Here is a 20,017-nt window from a genome sequence, read left to right as displayed (position 1 = left end):
ACACGACTCTGCAGCAATGCACAGCTTCAATCACGTCATCAAGTTTGCTGATGGTACGACTGTATGGGTCTCAGCAGCACGAATGATGATTCAGCATACAGAGAGGAGGTGGAACGGCTAATGGACTGGTACAGAGCCAACAACCTGTCTCTAAATGTGGACAAAATGAAACGATGGCTGTTGAATTCAGAAGGGCAAGGAGCGACCACTCTCCACTGGACATCGATGACTCCCCTGTGGAGACCGTGAAGAGCACCAAATTTCTTGGTGTATACCTGGCAAAGAATTTCATCTGGCCCAGAATCTCACATGGCCCCTCAACACCAGCTCCATAGCCAAGAAAGCCCAGCAGCATCTCTACTTTCTACACAGGCTGAGGAAAGCCCACCTCCCACCTCCCATCCTCACCACATTCTACAGAGGGTTCAATGAGAGTGCCATGAGCTGCTACATCACTGCCTGGTTTGGGAATTGCATTGTCTCGGATTGTAAGACCCTACAATGGATAGTGAGGACAGCTAAGAAGATCATCAGGTTCTCTCTTGCCCCCATTACAGACATTTACACCACACGCTGCATCCGAAAGGCTAAGAACATTGTGGAAGACCCCACACACCCCTCACTCAAACTCTCCTCCCTCCTGCCATCTGGCAGAAGATACAGGAGCATTCAGTCTGTCATGGCCAGACTGTGCAACAGTTTCTTCCCCCAAGCCATCAGGCTCCTTAACACTGTATGATCGGACTCGTTTCCATTTGAAATTCTTTGCACAACTTTGAATTGCTGCTAGAAAATTGTGTATTATTTATCATTCTTCTATTACTCTGTAACTTGTGCGTTTTGCACTTCTTATGCACTTAATACGGTGTACAATTGTGTAGTTTGTGCTGTCCATGTAGCACCCTTGGTACTGGAGGAATGCTGTCTCGTTTTTACTGTATCAGTTATATATAGTAGAAATGACAAATAAAAGTTACTCTACGCTATTCATTCAACTTCTCAAAACCATATTGAAGCATCTTTGCCATGTTTTCATTTAATGGTGAAACAGACTCAATGGGCTGAATGGTCTACTATTAGTAAACACTACTATTTTATGGAATTAAAGTGTGCAGAGCTCAGACAGAAAGGGGTGTTTGGCTCCAGAAATAGGCAAGTCAGAAGCACATTACCCCTTTGAGGCCCTGTTACAAGATTGTCTTGCTTGAAGCACCTGGAGCAAACCCTAGCTGCATCCCAGTAGAACCTGACCTGAGACAGTTTGCTACCAAGAAGGTATGTATTTGACATTTATTTACCTGAATGTGAAACTAAGAATTAAAGAAAATTGTCCAGAACTTGGAAGCCCAAAGACACTGACTGCAAACTCTGGATAACTATGGTGGTGAGAAAACATGGGAAATGGATCTCTAACCAATAGAACAAATTGGAAACTGTGTGTTTTACATAAGACACATTGCAGTCTCACCATCAGTTAATGGCAAATCTGTGACCTTTATTCATTCAAAGGATGTGGGCATCACTGATTTATTGCCCATCCCTAATTGCCCAATGGGCAGTTCAGAGTCAACCATATTGCTATGGGTCTGGAATTACATGTAGGCCAGACCAGGTAAGGATCACAGATTTCCTTCTCTGACGGACATTAATGAACCAGATGGGTTTTCCAATAATCAACAAGGATTCATGGTCATCATTAGATTCTTAATTCCAGATATTTATTGAATTCAAGTTCCACCATTTGCCATGACGGGATTCAAACCCAGGTCCCCAGAATGTTATCTGGATCTCTGGATTAACAGTCCAGCAATAATATCACTAAGCCATTGACTCCCCCTTCAAGACAACTACAACTCACAAGAACATCGACAAAAGCAAGCTCCACTCCAAGCCACACATCATCCTGACTTGGAACTACTTTGCCTTTCCTTCACTGTTGCTAAATCAAGTAATGCAATTCTGTTTCTAACAGCACTGTGGGCCCACCTGCACCATATGGACTGTTGCAATTCAACAAGATAGCTCACCAGCACCTTCTCTCAGGAAATTAGGGCTGGGCAACAAATGCCCACATCCTATGAAATAATAAAAAGAGGGGAGTCTGGGAATGCAGTGCCTCAGCCTAAGATAAATTAACTAGACACAGCCTCATCTCTCTGCATGGGAGTACAAAAAAATTCAACTGTTTCAATACTTGGGATTTTAGGTCGGAGTTTATCTGAAAGTCATCATAAAACCAGATGTTAGTGGATTTCTGCCTCTTGATGTATTTGGCTGATAAACCTTATAATTTGGCACAGGCAGGGGAGCCAAATTAATATATGTGGACTGCTTCATGTTGCATGAAATGCTACATTTACCCTAGAATAAGAAATACAGTCAAGGAAATAAACTTCTTTTCTGTTCCCATTTTTCTTAAATGAATTAGCACTTGCCTTTAAAAAAAAATTGGAATGAATCAAAGATTGTTTTAACAGGCTTGTAAAGACTACTCCATTGGAGGATTCTCCCTTCATGAAAACATTCGTATTTCCAGGTCAAATTTGGCAGACCCAGAAGCATAATAATTTCCAACTACTCTCTTTTTCGCAATAAAATATCTCAAATGAAAGCTATTGGGCCTGTATTCACAAATTGCAGAGAGAATGTGTTAAGTAACGATGGATAATATAACAATTGGTATATAATGGGGATTGTGGGATTTGATATTCCAGACAGACAGTATAACTTCGTCATATTCCTGTACTTCATGCTTTAACCTCAAAGAAGAGCCACTTACAAAACCAGTGTGACATTTTCCATATCTCAGTGTTTCTCTGAATTGGATTGCCAATTAGTATCAAATTAGGGGCAGTTTAGGAACAGGATTGACACTACCTAAGCATGTTTCACAGATCTGACATTCATCAGAGAAAGACAAGAAATAGATGAAGTTCTTATTCCTTCATGCAGATCAAATTCAGTTTGCATTGTAAAAGGGCAAAAAGCTAACCAAAGTAGCATCAGGATTTGTTAATTTTGTTCATTAAGCAGAACCACTAATTTGAATCAGCACTGGCTATAATCCAGTTCATCCTTTATTCAGTTGAACAACATATTAGGTTCAAGAAGGTAATGAAGAGGGAATGGTCAAGGAGCTGGACTGGAAAATGACATTGTTTAGAAATGTAAATGGATATCCAGCCCCATACTAATTGGGTAAAAACAAAATATCAAACAGACAGTTTATTCTGCAGCGAAAAATACTAATAAATAAATGCACTGGGTGCAACTCAATGAAATCTGAAGTAATTTGGGACTAAGCAATAAGAAAACAGAGCTTTAATAAATTTAGCCTCATCTACTTAGAGGAGACAGTGTTGATAACTTTGTCGAGTTTGGTAATAACATTACAAAGATGACTAACCCTCAAAAGTACTTAATTGGCTGTTCGGTACTTTACAATTTCCCAAGGTTGTCAAAGGTAATACCTAAATGAACACATCAACCGACTGTATCACTGTTCCTTCATTGTCACTGGGTCAATATCCTGAAACTCCTTCCTTACAGCAGGATGGGTGCCAAACATCTCAAGGACTCCAGATGCTCAAGATTGCACTTTTCTCAGGGTGACTGGAGAAGATTATAAATTATAGCCTTGCCAGCAATTCCCACATCCCATGAATAAATAATAAATAAAAGACTTTCATCAGCTGTGTGGAGACAGGTTCGAAGGGAGAGGCTGAAAAAAAATGAGCAGAAAGATGTGAGGTGGCATATCTGATATCTTAAGCAGTTAGAAAGAGGGTAGATGGGCATCAGCTTGAAGTGCATGCTATGTAAGTGGCAAAATGAAGGGCCACTTTCTGTTTTGGTGCATTTTGCTCGAGTTGGAGTCATTTGCCACCTTGTGGGAGACCGGCCAGTTAAATCAAGTGGGTTCTATGGGTTAGGAGGACCTCCTTTTTGGGCACTGTTTGGTTTTAAGGAGACATGGCTCTGGTAGCATTATCAGCTCTGCAGCAACAGTGCCATCTGTTCACCGAGACCCCCATAACCCAAACCACCAATTTCTGGATCCTATTTGTCAGACTCCTGCTGCATTGAGTGTACCAGCTACCAATGTGCCCTCATTCCCCAGAGGCAGCCCTTCCTGTGGTCACCACCAGCTGTCACACTACTGTGCCTGCTTAGGTGTCAACTCTTTGATTGGTCTTGGGGACGGACTGCCACTTCATTGACCACTGCCAACAAAATAGGACTTCAAATCCCATTGATCATCAAAACAGATCCACCTCACATTTCTGGGTCAGGACTTATGCTGTCTCAAAAATTATAGCTTTTCTTCATTTATTGGGAGTTTGGAAATACACTTAAAAAATAAGTGCAAGAGTTTCACTTACTGTTCCTGCATAATTCAACTTTTTCCAATGAATCTTATATCAACAATCTTAGAAAATCAAGTATTATGTAGGATACTGAACATGGATGGCCATTTAGATAACATGCTCAGCTGTTAAAGCCCTTTCTCTCAGGGATTAAAATCAATTTGAATTTGCCTTACACTGGATAAGATCTATAGCAGCTAATCTGCTAACCCACATGACATCACTCAGTTCCAATTAATGGAATAATGAAAGATGGAGCTCCTTTCTACTCAGCTGGTCGCTACCAGAAGCATCAATTGCTAACTTTTTTAACAAACTATGACAAAGGAGCTATACAAAACAGAACAACAGATTAGAAGTAATGATTTGCAGGAGCCAGTGTTTCACTGGGGAGGACAAAGTTAAAAATCACACAACGTCAGGTTATAGTCCAACAGGTTTATTTGGAGGCATTAGCTTTCAAAGCGCTTAGAAGTAAATCTACACAAACAAAATTTTCAATAAATATACCCAAGTATCTCCATTTTATGTAAACTAGATTTGAATTATGCACCTTATATCTTCTCCATTACAAAGTTCACTATTATAATTGTCCATTGTGACTTTAATCTCTGCAATCTATCACTGAAATCTTTTTACATGCAATTGTTAACTTGAAGTAGAGCAATTGGATGCTCTCTTTGTTTGTATCCTACAGCTCGCATTCCATAATTTGTTCAAAGTCCGGAATGCATATTTTATCCCACGTTTTTAGTAGGATTTTGTGTTTTGTGTCTGGATGCTAGTGTCTAAAATTTAAAAAAATGAAATAAAGGAATGGCCACAGCTTACTGAATAACACTAACAAGAAGCAATTACTCCAAAAGGCACCCTCGAGCTGTGGTTGTAAGTAGGTGGAGATTGGGGAGGAGTGCAGGGAGTTACTCTGTCTGGAATACAGGTGTCCCAGCTTGCCACTGGACATTGCATCTAGGCAGCATACATGCTCATGAAGTCAAAAGATATACATGCCATTATTTGTAATTAGCCTTGAAAAAGATACTCGCTGCATGTAGGCCATTACCTGTCACATCGCTGACATGGTATCTGGGAAACTAGTACAAGATGATACTGGCAATCCAGCAAACTGGTCAATAATACTAAATTAAGTGCCCACTACCTCAGGTATGTCAACCCTATCAGGACACAAATATTGCTGTTTGTTTCACTCCTTCATAATTTCATCATCAATGACTTACAATGGTTCAAATCCCTCAATACATTAATTTTAAAAACCCTGTCTCTATTATTAAATCTTTTCATGGTCTGACTCTGTTCTACCATCTTGATTTCATATATCCCAGACTTGTGCTTTTATTTGAAAAAAAAATTGACAATCAACAAATGCAGTCAAACCTGAAAGATGTACTTAGTTTAAACACGTCACATGGATAAATTATTATGTTGAGATTCAAGAAGCAACAAGGTAAAAGGTAAGAAGACATTTCCAAACAATTTTCACTGATGAAGGAAGTCTTTCTATACCTTGCTCATAACCTTAGGTGCCTATGAACCAGAGGTCTTTAACACTTACAAATTAAAAGCCATAATCTACCATCACTGAATAATATTTCATACTGTTTTCATTTGTAATATGTAAGCTTAAAATTGGAAGTTCTCATGGAGGAGTTGGACATTGAACAGTTGTTTTTAATCAACATTGCATTACAGCATATGTTGTAAACTATTAGCTGATATTGTCATCTACTCCACTGCCTCAATAGAAGTGATACCCACAGAAAAACTACACCTTTGCAACAATTAACAAATATTCATAATTTCTCAGCACTTTCAATTATAAAAAAGTTGCAATATATATCTCTCTATCATACCATATTTATATAACACTTAACAGCATGTTGGAAGTTCACAGTTCTTTTGCTCATATGCAGTCAGAACAGGTTCTCTCAGTAATTAAGTAGAGTATTAATAAAGGCAGGAGTCCAAACAAAGGCCCACGGGACACATGCAGTCTGTGTGTTCTGGCAATTGAGCCTTCAAGGTCCACAAATTTAAGTCTAAGCGAGAGCGTGATAAAAAGTAAGAAAGAGCAGTTTCAATGTGGATTAATTCCAAATCACAGCACCAGAATATAACAGCATTTCTGACAAATGAATGAGAGCATGAACGTTAAATTTGAAAGAAGCTATTTTTCAAAGTTGTTAACACAAAAATACAAAACTACATCAGTTTCATTTTATGAATTTGAGGACATGTTCCCCAAGATTTTTCATCCATTAGGGTTAATGGATGGAAAGCTGTCGATATTGCACCATATATTTCATGCTATGCATTCCTGGTCAGCAAGGCTGTGCACAGGAACATCGTTTTGTAAAATTAGCCCGAAAAGTCTCTCTCTTCAGGCAACCATTTGACCTCCAATGTAACAATTTGGTAACAATCATCTTTGTCAAACAGATATCAACACTGAATGGATGACCATTACAATGGAAGGGAAATTGAATGATAATTAAAAAGAGAGGTCTATTGTTTTGGAGAGTATAAGCTGCAATGACATTAAAAGTTGAAAGCTTGAGGTCAATAGCAGTAAAGATTGTTAGATTCACAACTACATATATGGGTGTTTTAACAGCTGAAAGACTAGAATATATATATTCAAATTGTATTAAGGACTCAAAGAGCATGGTTTAGGCCAAGTGGAGAGTCTTGAAGCAGTGAGGTTGCGGAGGTTCTTGCTGAGGTGGGATTCTAAACAATATTGGAAAACTGAGCCTTGGCTCGGCTATATTATATATTCATCACCTTCAAGTGATCTTGTCTGCTGTTGATCATTTCAGTCAGGAACTACTGGAATGTGACAACCATGACCATAGTCACAGCTGCAAATTCTCATGTGGAGTGGATTTTCTTTTAACGTGCTCCAAAGCTGCAGAGAACACTTCCTAGAGAGTCTCCTACTTGTCTCAGTGTAACTAGCTCCTTCTCTACTTCTGAAATGCACAGAACAAACCTATTTTTTTTCAAAGTTTTAGGTATCTGTTGTAATGTCTCCTTATCCAATGTTTGATAATGCTCCTTTGATCTTTCAATATATTAAATATGGTATATAATTACAAGTTTTTTAAAGGTAAGCATGGTTCTTATTATGCAGTATCAATTTCTTGTGTTTTTATAAATGTACTGTCTTGCTTTTGTTGTCATCTGCATTTCTTAAAGGAAATACGTTTCAATATGGAGTGTTAAACAAGCTCTTCCACTTTTACATCATTGATTTAAGGGAGAAACTGGCCACTGCTGTCTCACTATTGTCATCATCATCATCATCTCTATCAGCTTCCAGAACAGAAATCTTTCCTTCATCTGGATATTATGTAGAATGCAGTAAGCTAGAATAATTCTAGAGACATTTGAAAAGATGTTTTGTAAGGCTCCACTTAAAATACTTCGCAATATCTTTTACTTCATTTTTGACAACCCCTCTACAAAAGGTGATGATACACAGAGATTCACAGGGCTGGTGTTCTTAACAACTCATGGTACACCTTCACCAAGATGGGATGCATAGATCCGACGTTTTGAATGCAGAGACTCCAACTGTCAACTGAGGTCACCAAAGCTGACATTTCACGCTGGATAGTTCTTTAGAAGTACTTACAGTATGGTGTGCTTTCACTGCATATAAGAAAGCACTCCAGGAAGATCAGCAGCAAGCATAGTGTGAATGATTGTGTCTGCCAAGATGTCACCAAGCATATCTGTGTTCTGACATCTTCCGTGGAGAACTGTTTTCAAAGGATACTTGGCTGCAAGAGTTAGCTGCAATGTTTTGCCATCTGCTGCAATAACACCAGAAGCTGGTATATAGCATAGGACTGGAGAAAACTAGTGACATGAATAGTCATCTATAACCTAAAACTTATCTCCAGATCCATGCACATAATGCAGGGTTACAGTAATGGAGCCCTGGAATGTTAACAAGGAAAACTATCCTCACATTTTCAGTAACACCTCTGCAACAGGAATCACAATGAACTGTTACTTTCACTTGCCTGTAGAATTGAATGAGTGGCTTCCTTTACATTCATTGTTGCTTGGAGCTTCTTAATTCACCTACCTTCAGCATTAGTAAGCATTATCAATGGGCTGCTGTATCTGCAAAAACTGCCTGGTCTTTTTGGGGGTTGAAGAGGGTTCCTATTCTGTGACTTCAACTTAAATATCTGCATCCCTTAATCTCTGTTATAATCTTAATTTTCCAATTCCAGAACCAGGCTACTCTTTGAATATGCATGAACATGCTTCTCAAACTATGGCTAGTAATGAAATTGAGCTGACCAGGAAACCTGTGCATTTTATTTCAAGTTAGCTCCAGCCAATGGCAAAGAAAGTGCATCTGTATTGAAAAATCCAATTGCCAGCAGCTGAGGCATAAAAATGTGCATATTTACAAGGACATTATCCTTAAACAATGCAAAAGAATAATTTATCTTGTACCATAATAGTTTCCATTGTACAGGTGTGCAATGCATTTTTTTTAGCTCTAAGCAAATTAAAACCTCCCTCAGAGTTTATAGAAAAGATTTAGATATGATGTTACTAAAATAGCTAGATAATTACACAACTAATAGTTTTGCTGTTTTGCAAAGCAAACAGATCTACAGATTTAATCTACAAACATGATTGTCACATCGCTCATTTTAGTATTAATCCTTTATTATTAGAACGGTGTTACAAAACATTGTGAATGATATCTTACCTACTGTTGAACTTTTCGGGATGTTTTTCTCGCATAATATGGAATCTATGGGCTATTGATGCATCCTAAAAACAAAAACAAAGGAAAAAAATTGTAACTACAAATAATACAGACATGAGTACAATACATTTTCCATGATGGAAAAGCAAACTGGGTAAATTTAAAGTAGGTTGTTGATTCATCGTTTCCATTTTGCAGCACTATCTGAGATGCATTTCATGACTATCTGTAAATCATTGAATTACTCAATAAACTGAACTGCGTGTTGTAAACCAGTGTTCTACTTTTGCTTTGTAGAGTTCTTTAAGTTATAACAACAAAGATGATTATAATAACTTCCTAGTTTCTAGAATAGTCCCAGTGGATCGGAAGTTAGTGAATATGACACTGTCACTCAAGAAAAGAAAGAAAGATAGCTAACTACAAGCAAATTACCTGATATTTTAAAAAAAAAGGTTTTTGGGAAAATGCTGGAAATTGCTTTTAAGCAAGTCTTAAACAATCCACTTAGAATAACTTAAGTATGATTGAACAGAGTCAATGTCATTTTCACAAAAGGGAAATTGATTTTACCTACATATTTAAAGTCTGCAAATAGTAGCCGATGGGAAATCACTAGATGTAGAATAATTACATTTAAAAAGGCACTCAATAATTTGCCACACAAAGATTAATACGAAAATAAGAGCTCAAAGAATTGGGGTGTATATTAGAATGGTCAGAGGATTGTTTGATAGACTGGAAGCAGGTAATGATAAGAAGGGCATTTTCAGATCAACAGTGAAGTTCCACAAGTATAAGGCCTTGGTATTAATAATCTATAATAATGACTTAGAAGTAATTGAGGATATAGCATCCAAATTTGAAGATGATACAAAGGTAGATAGGAAATTAATGTGAGGAGGATAGAAAGATGTAGCAAAGTGATTTGATAGGTTCAATGAGTGGACGCAAGGTTGAAGATAAAGTAGAACAAGGTATTTTGGTGCTAAGAAAAAAATAGTTTTAAAAATGTGAAACTTTTAAAGAAAGAAAGACTTGGGAGTATTTGTATAAGAACCCCTTTAGAATGAAAATTGCCTTGCAGGTACAGCATTTATTTAGAAGGAGGAGTGATTTCTTCAATCAAGGTGATTTGCCTACCCCAGAATGTTTGCTTCATTATTGAATATACATAATATTCTCTTAGTATTATAATATTGCTCATAATAATAATAAAATCATTCTCATAATAATGCTTTTTTGGAGAATCATGGGAAATGAGGAGCAGGTGGAGAAGTGGAGTTAAGGCAGATATTCACCCAAATTGCCACGGAATGATGGAACAGGCACAGTCAGCCATATGGTCTACAACAGCTCCTATTTGTTGTGTTGTTTAACCTAAAACTTATAGTCACATAAAAATGGGTGCAAAATGGTTAATGTTAAAGTGTACCTGGTATAAGAAGGTCAACATTATCACATGCAGCTTGGAAGCCGAAATGTCTCTTTTAGCAAGTACATGTGTGACAACACCATTGCTGGGAACTACACACAAGTTTCTGTGCTGAAATACAGCTCCTATTTTAGCACTTCAGCACAACATGTTCTCAGCTTATTTCTGAATTAAAGTCAGGTGTTTTCAAGTTATTGCAACCAGGTATTGGCAAAAAAAAATCTTTAGACTTGTTTCTCTCTCTTCACCCCCATCCAGTGACTTCTCCACACTCATACATGCCCCTCTCTGTGCCAAACCATGCCCCTCTCCACCACCACAACCTCCAGGATAAAGTCAAGCAGTGCACCGCTGCATCGGCCTGATATGCAAGCAAACTTAAAGCTTATTTCCTAGCCTGTCTTAGGGGAATTAAAATTCTCCTGGAAATGGGAAAGTTTGAGTCAGCAAGTGAACATATCTATTACTGTTGTCTTACAGCAGGACATGTTCCAGTTGTCTCTTTTCTGGAATTTTTTGATAGTTATTATAATGAAATGCCTCAAGTACCAATCCTCCTACTTGCTGGCCAATTAAAATTCACAACTAGTCTTTTAGGAGCTTCCAGGTTGTTTCTGACAACCCTTTTCACATCTTCCAAATGGAAAAGAGAGACCGCAATCTTCACAACTTGGTTTTTTGCAGAGGATCCAGACTGTAAGCCCCAGGGAGATAATGACCAAGAGAATGATGTAGCGAGTGCTTTGTTTCCATGCCTACATTAGTTTAAATTGAGGTACTCTTGCGACACAGTATAGTGCTCTGGAAATTGACTGTAAGTGTAAAGAACATAGTCACCTTACATAACTAGTCTCTAGCGGGGCAGCAAAGTGGCTCAGTGGTTTGCACTGTTGCCCCACAGCACCAGGGAATCAGATTCGATTGCTGCCTCAGGCGACTGTCTGTGGAGAGTTTGCACATTCTTCCTGTGTGCGCGCGCTCCGGTTTCTTCGCACAGTCCAACGATTTGCAGGTTCGGTGAATTGGCCATGCTAAATTGCTCATAGTGTTAGGTGCATTAGTCAGGGATATGTGTAAGGAAATGGGTCTGGGTAGGTTACTCTTTGGACGATCGGTGTAGACTTGTTGGGTCAACTCATGGAATACAGGGAGAACTAGCCATTTGGATGCAGAACTGGCTCAAAGGTAGAAGACAGAGAGTGTTCGTGGACGAATGTTTTTCAGACTGGAGGCCTGTGACCAGTGGAGTGCCACAAAGATCGGTGCTGGGTCCACTACTTTTCATCATTTAGAAAATGATTTGGATGTGAGCATAAGAGATGAAATCAAAATTGGAGGTGTCATGGACAGTGAAGAAAGTTACCTCAGATTACAATGGCATCTTGATCAGATGGGCCAATGGCTGAGAAGTGGCAGATGGAATTTAATTTAGATAAATGTGAGGTGCTCTATTTTGGGAAAGCAAATCTTAGCAGGACATATGCACTTAATGGTAAGGTCCTAGGGAGTGTTGCTGAACAAAGAGACCTTGGAGTGCAGGTTCATAGCTCCTTGAAAGTGGAGTCACAGGTAGAAAGGATAGTGACGAAGTCATTTGGTATGCTTTCATTTATTGGTCAGAGTATTGAGTACAGGAGTTGGGAGGTCATGTTGCGGCTGTACAGGACATTGGTTAGGCTGCTGTTGGAATAATGTGTGCAATTCTGGTCTCCTTCCTATCAGAAAGATTTTGTGAAACTTGAAAAAGTTCAGAAAAGATTTACAAGGATGTTGCCAGGATTTGAGCTATGGGGACAGGTTCTAATAGGCTGGGGCTGTTTTCTTTGGAGCGTTGGAGGTTGAGGGTTGACCTTATAAAGGTTTATAAAATCATGAGAGGCATGGATAGGATGAATAGACAAAGTCTTTTCCCTGGGGTCGGGGAGTCCAGAAGTAGAGGGCATAGGTTTAGGGTGAGAGGGGAAAGATATAAAAGAGACCTAAGGGGCAACTTTTTCACTCAAAAGGTGGTACATGTATGGAATGAGCTGCCAGAGGAGGTGGTGGAGGCTGGTACAATTGCAACATTTAAAAGGCATTCGGATGGGTATATGAATAGGAAGGGTTTGGAGGGATAAGGGCCAGGTGCTGGCAGGTGGGACTAGATTGGGTTGGGATATCTGGAAGGCATGGACAAGTTGTACTGAAGTGTCTGTTTCCGTGTTGTACATCTCTATGATTCTATGACTCTAAATGGCCAGTTTCCACACTGTAGGGAATCTAATCTACTCTAATTTCTGCTGTGCAGAACTCTCAGGTTAAGTTTGAAAGGGGCAATAGACAGAAGAAAATCAGTCTCTATATATCTTGTGCGTCTTATAATAACCTTTCTTGACCAGTGAACATGAGGCAACATTTTCTTAGAAGGTATAATTCAAAAACATAAATATTTTTACAAATTGCTGAGACAGATTAGGTGAGAAAGAATAGCTTTTAGGTGACAATAACTTGGTCTCTAAAATACATTAGTATTTCAAAATACAAGCTTTGTACATATCACACAGAAACATGGATAAATCCAATCAATTCCTGTTTGCTCCTACCAAATTTTTAACTTTTGTAATGACACGTAGGTACATTTTAATTTCATAAATCCGGTCAAACAATATATAGGTGCAGAATGCATTACACAAACTGTAAGCTAAAAAGTGTATTGCAGACAAAATGCAGTCTGATATGATGTTAAACGAGAGACTGACAAACAAACTGTTCTAAATGTTTGGCTTGAAACTATGATAAATATATTTCTTCTCACTGACATGATTTATATCCATCAGAACTGCAAATATTTTGGAATTCTATAGGATTAAGAATACATGAAAGATCTCATCAATATAATCAACACAAAAAAAAGCTACCTAAATTGTGAGTTGAGCACCCAGATCTAATTGGATGTTACAACGGAAGTAAGGCACATTGGTCTATAAAGACAACTCTGGTAATTATAAACCAGTGAGCCTCACTTCAGTTGTGAGTAAAGTGTTGGAAAATGTTATAAGAGATTGGATTTATAATCATCTAGAGAGGAATAAATTGAGTCGGGATAGTCAACATGGTTTTGTGAAGGGTAGGTTGTGCCTCACAAACCTTATTGAGTTCTTTGAGATAGTGACAAAACAAGTGAATGGGAGTAAAGCAGTTGATGTGGTGTATATGGATTTCAGTAAGGCATTTGATAAGGTTTCCCATGGTAAGCTAGTGCACAAATTACGGAGACATAGGATTGAGGGTGATTTAGCAGATTGGATCAGAAATTGGCTAGCTGTAAGAAGACAGAGGGTGGTGGTTGATGAGACATATACTGGATTAGTGGTGCTGGAAGAGCACAGCAGTTCAGGCAGCATCCAACGAGCAGCGAAATCGACATTTCGGGCAAAAGCCTTTCATCAGGAATCATGTTCATCTTGGATATCAGTTACTAGTGGTGCACCACACAGATCTGTTCTGGGGACACTGCTGTTTGTCATTTTTATAAATGAGCTAGATGAGGGCATGGAAGGATTGGTTGGTAAATTTGCTGAAGACACTAAGGTCAGTGGATAGCAATGAAGGATGTTGCAGATTATAGAGGGACATAGATAAGCTGAAGAGCTGGGCTGAGAGGTGGCAAATAGAGTTTAATGTCGAAAAATGTGAGGCGATTCACTTTGGAAGGAGCAACTGGAATGAAAAGTACCAGGCTATGGTAAGATTCTTGACAGTGTAGATGAGCAGAGAGATCTTGGTGTCCATGTACAGATATCCCTGAAAATTGTGACCCAGTTTGATAGGGTTGTTAAGAAGGCATACGGCATGTTAGCTTTTATTGTTAGAGGGATTGAGTTTTGCAGCCACAAGGTCATGCTGCTGATGTACAAAACTCTGGTAAAGTGGCACTTGAAGTATTGCGTATAGTTCTGGTTGCTGCATTATAGGAAGGATGCGCAAGCTTTGGGAAGTGTGTAGAGGAAATTTACTAGGATGTTGCCTGATATGGAGGGAAGGTCGAACGAGGAAAAGCTGAGGAACTTGAGGCTGCTTTCATTAGAGAGAAGAAGGTTGAGAGGTGATTTAATTGAGACATATAAGATAATCAGAGGGCTAGATAGGGTGGACAGGGAGAGCCTTTTTCCTCGGATGGCGATGGCTAGCATGAGGGGACATAGTTTTAAATTGAGGGGTGATAGATATAGGACAGAGGTCAGAGGTAGTTTCTTTACTCAGAGATAATAGGGGCGTGGATGCACTGCCTCCAACAGTAGTAGACTCACCAACTTTAATGGCATTTAAAAGGCCACTGGATAAACATACGCATGAAAATGGAATAGTGTAGGATAGATAGGCTGCAGATTGGTGCCACAGGTCGGTGCAACATCAAAAGCCAAAGGGCCTGGACTGCGCTGTAATGTTCTATGTTTTCACTTACTATTGTAGATTTCATCCTATTGTATGATTATTATTATTCAAAATCGCATTGCACTTTTAGACTAAATAGCAGTTCCTAGCTTTGATTCCCTTCAGTTACTACCATAATCTGCAGTAATATTTCCAAATCGATACATAACATTAAACAAAGTTTAAAATTTGGTGCCAATCAGATTCAGAAGGCATTGCAGTTCAGATAATGGAATCCATAGTTTATGTGAGCAAAGGGTGAAAATTCAAGAGGTTACAATACCCTTGACAGCTATAGGTATGTGCGTCATTAGCTTTTACTGGCAAAGTGAATAATTTGCATTGATAGCTTAATCAAAGATGAAGGCAACCTCTTGTGACTTCTCAAATCTGTACAAAGTGGTTATGGATACTATCCCCTAGAAACTAGAGTGAGCTATAAGTAAAATGGTGATACCGTTGAACATTTTTCAGTTGCATTATAATACATGGTCCATTCAAGCCACATATTTGTGAAATAGAGAGAGCACTGATATCTCTATTTGCAAAAGAACCAGCAATGGTTGTTGACAACGTGAAACCTCATAAACTGGTCCTCTTCACCTACTTCATGCATTGTTACAGGAACTCCAAAGGAATATGCATTCTCTCAATCTTATTATGTTAAACTTGGACTACCACAGCAATTAGCAAGATGGAAGTGGTTCTACAAATCAAGGACTTAAACAAAAAAATTAAGTTGCTTTCAGTCATTTATAGATCACGTGCTTCACTCGCTGGACCAGTATTTATTGCCCATCCCTTAAGATGACGATGCTGTGAGTTGCCTTCTTAACTGCTGCATCCCATTTGTTGTCGATAGCTGCACAATATTGTCACAGAATTAATTTCAGGACTTTGACTCATCAACAGTGAAGGAATGACAAGATATTTCCAAGTCAGGGTGCAGCATAGCCTGGAGGGAAGCTTGCAGGTGGTGGAATATTTTACTCTCAATGTCAGAAAGTCCCTCACTGGCCTTCTCACATGATTTTCCCAACTTGAACATCTATAGTCTTTACAGGGCTGGTCCAGTTCAATTTCTGATTAATGTTAATCTCCTGAATGTTGATAGCAGGAATTTAGCAAATGGTATTGTCACTGAATGTCAAGGGTAATGATTAGATTCTCAATTGTTGGAGATGGATGTTGCCCGGCACTTGTGTGTGCAAAGGTTACTTTGAATTTGTCAGCCCAAGCTTGGATATTGCTCAGATTTTGCAGAATTTGGATATGAACTGCTTCAATATCAAAGTAATCACAAATGACACTGAACATTGTGAAATTTTCAGTAAATATCTCTACTTCTGGTCTTAGATTGCAGGGAAATCCATTGATTACACATTGATAAAGATGGTGGTCTAATTTACTGGTCTAAGGAACTTTTGTAGAGCTGTCCTGGCTCGAAGGAGAATGACATATAATAACCACAACCAGCTTTGAGTTGTGATTCCAACCACTGGAGAGTTTTCTCATATTCTTCAGTTTTACTAGGGCTCTTTAATATCACACTCAGTGAAAAGCAGCATTATTTGAAACATTCACCTTTGGAGTTCATCCATTTTGCCCATGTTTGAACCAAGGCTGTAATGATGTCAGGAACTGAGTGACCCTGACAGAAACCAAACGGAGGGCCATTGAACAGGTTATTGCTGAACAGGTACTTCTTGACAACTCCTTCTATTACTTTGCTTGTGATCAAGAGTAGAATGATGAGGTATTAGGTTGGCTGGGTTGAATGTGTCTTGATTTTTCACATGTAAAACATACCTTGGCAATTTCCCATATTGGTGGGTAGATTCCAGCATTACAGCTATATTGAAAGAGCCTGGCTTCAGTACTATTGTCAGAATATTATGGGGCTCATAACCTGGGCAATATCTCGTGCATTTAGCCATTCCTTGATATCCCATGGAGTGGGTCAAATTGGCAAAATAGTGGCATTTGTGTTGTTGGGGACCTCAGGAGGAGACTGAGTTGGACCATCCCGTGGCACATGTGGCTTAAGATTGTTGCATATACTTCAGTTTTATGTTTTGCATTAATTTTCTGGACTCACCATCATTGAGGATGATTAATTTGAAGAGCCTTGTCCTCCAGTGAGTCGTTTAATTACTCAACACTATTTTACATTGGATGAGGCAGACTGCAGGGCTCAGATCGGATCTGTTGGTTTTCAGGTTGCTTAGCTCAGTATCACATGCTACTTTTGGTATTTGTTATGCAGATCATCCCATGTTGTCACTTCTCACCTTACTTTTGGGAATGCCTCGTGCTGTTTTTGGCATTCCCTCCGGCACTCTTTATCGAGCCAGGATTGGTTCCCGTGTTTGATGATAATGGTAGGGGTGGGAGGAGGGGACGGATATCATGGGTTGTATCAGCTGCCATAAGGTTGCAGGTTGTGTGGAAGGAAATGAAAGTAGAAGTGCAGGCCTGGACTTTCAAATTGATATGGGATCAAAATCAAAGGCAGATGGGAGTGTATCATCAGGCTGCCAGTCCCTGGAACGGTTGGTGACCGTGAGTGAAATTTTAAGCCAATTTTAAATAATCGAGTTTTAGGGTTCTACTGACCTCCTAGCAGGCTGTCAAATCAGACTGATTCCTGATAATTATGGGATTTATCAAGGTCCTGTCCCTGAGTAGAATCTTTAGCAAGCTGGTCATGACAAGATCCTGGGATCAGGATATGACATAAGGATAATAAAGGATGTTGGGAGATGGGGGTCATGATGATGATGCTACAGACACCCCCTCTTATCCATTACTGTTGCTGGGCATTCCATAGATAGATTATCCCTCATAATCATGACCAGCAAGTGGTGGATGTTTTAATTAAAATAAATCCTGACCTTATCTTCAGAGAGTCTATTACGAAACTCCTCCTCTTTCTCCGTTACAACTCTGAGCTCCTGTCTTGGTTGTCAAGACTGATGATGTGTCAGTGTTGGAGGGCTTTCTATTGACTCTCTAGCCTCAGGAACTTGCCCACCAATTTTCATGGGATAAAAAGCCCACCCACTGCCATTAATGTTCCTGATTCTTTAAAAGTCCGGCTGGGCATATTTGAGACACACTTCATCACACCATCATCAATGGCCCATCATGCACAATATTAAGCACTGGTTTTTCAATCAGTGCAAGCTTCTGAAAATCTATGAGACACCTCACAGTTATGCGCTCACTTTCTCTGTGGAGTGAGGACGCAGGATGCATGAATAGTATTCTTTCCTTCACCTGTTCAAGCATGAAGTCTATGTGAGACATCGTGCTCCTCAGTGTGCCCCTTTTCATTTGGTTCCATTTATGAGAGTGGTTGACAGTGATAAAACTTATTCTAACAATCCTATGGAGTCTTGTAGACATTCACTCTGCTCAACATGTGTGTGTGCAGCCAGATTGCAAATTGGAGGCCTGCCACCGAGGAGTTCCTTGTCATGCATCTTGCCAGACTTGACAAAGGACTTTTGCCCTCTAATGTGACACTATGACTGATGACCTCCATAACCACATCCATCAAGACTTTCACTGAAGCTTTCACCTGTCAAATGCCAGGAAGAGATGGATCAGTTCTCAGCAACTGTCCAAATCAAGATGACCTCGAGAATGGCAACAGAAAACCTTGGGTCAACCAATGAATACCTGCTCATACCAGCAATTAATTGCTCAGCACATACCTCCAACATTATCGCAGTAACTGGCAAACCAAATTGTGGCTGTTGCTTGTCTTTTTAAAAGGCCATCCATTTATCACCAACAGACTAAGTAGATGTTCAACACTTGAACATTGTATTGCATCATAGATACTAATGGAGCACAGGGTCAGAATCTGGAGATGATCTGCATGTTAGGTTCCCCAGTTTGATTATCTAGCCCTTGGTCGCCGGTCGAACTCAAAACTAGCACTATTCTACCAGTAATTAGTTGAGTTGTGCTCATTTTAGTATATTCAACCTTCAATATACTTAGGACAATTTCTCTTGGTGTTGCGTCTCTTAGTAGAGAATTCTATTAAGTCTGGAATGTTGACCTATATGTAAGATGGAATCAGTTCAGTTAAACATTCCTTGATAGTTTCTCAATCTAACACCTGTGTAGCACCTGGTCACACAGCAGGAGATTTTGGCAGCAATTAAGTTGTGAAACTTGCACAAAATGAGCTGACTGTGAGTGAAACAAACACAGAAAATGTTGGAGAACCTCAGCAGGTCTGGCAGCAGCTACTATTCTAAAGAATAGTCACATCAAACTTGAAACATTCAACTCTGTGGCTCTCTTCACAGATGGTGCCAGACCTGTTATGGTTCTCCAGCACTTTTTGTGTTTGTTTCAGATTTCCAGCATCCGCAGCATTTTGCTGTTATGTGGTGATTTTGATTATTTCATTCTTCCATTACAAGGTGGCATCAGTTGCTCATTACTCTTCCTCATCGGCCTTGAACCGATTGGTTCTCTGTGCCATTTCAGAGGGGCTGAAGAGTCTACCACGATGCTGTAAGCTTGGTGTCACATGTAGACCAGATGAATTAAGAACAGCTGACTTCCATCCATAAAAATTATTAGTGAACCCTTTAGGTTGTGACTCTAAAAGGCTCTGTTAACATCAGGTCAACATTAAGAAGTGAACATTAGCAGGTTACGTTGAAGATTAACTGTAAACAAGAAATCGTAAAAGGAAGCCTCTTTGACATTTTTTCTTTTGGACACAATGCCATCTTTTTCTGTCATCATCATAGTATAGCCTCTTATGCATGCATCCAGTAGCTATTGTTAAAGAGCAGATATAGTCAATACTTGTTCCTGTTTTGCCCTAATCACACTTCTATAAAATGGTCACAACTCTTCACCTTCTTGAAGCAGTTGCATTTATTCACATTGCATGCATCTGAACTTTCATCAATTGACTACTTACGTTGGAGTGCAAGACTTGAAGATCATGTTTTACTTTCATGACCTTATCAAGTAGCTGCTGCAAATGAGTCACCTCTTTCAGAAACTGTTCCT

The 20,017-nt window shown here is 39.3% G+C and overlaps 1 protein-coding gene across 4 annotated transcripts in view; it reads right to left on the bottom strand.

The window, feature by feature from the left end:
• The window catches only part of dgkb (diacylglycerol kinase, beta), an 801,318-nt gene that overhangs the window by 259,723 nt on the left and 521,578 nt on the right, over positions 1-20,017 (bottom strand). For all 4 annotated transcript variants that reach the window (XM_072575379.1, XM_072575382.1, XM_072575380.1 and 1 more), the window contains one exon: positions 9,124-9,188. In XM_072575379.1, the coding sequence (XP_072431480.1) occupies positions 9,124-9,188 (65 nt within the window). The remainder of the gene's footprint in view (positions 1-9,123; positions 9,189-20,017) is intronic.

Source organism: Chiloscyllium punctatum, chromosome 8 (genome assembly GCF_047496795.1).
Source record: "Chiloscyllium punctatum isolate Juve2018m chromosome 8, sChiPun1.3, whole genome shotgun sequence".
NCBI classification, from domain to species: Eukaryota; Metazoa; Chordata; class Chondrichthyes; order Orectolobiformes; family Hemiscylliidae; genus Chiloscyllium; species Chiloscyllium punctatum.
Note: the sequence above shows the minus strand (reverse complement) of the source record. Positions and strands in the feature narration are given on the sequence as shown.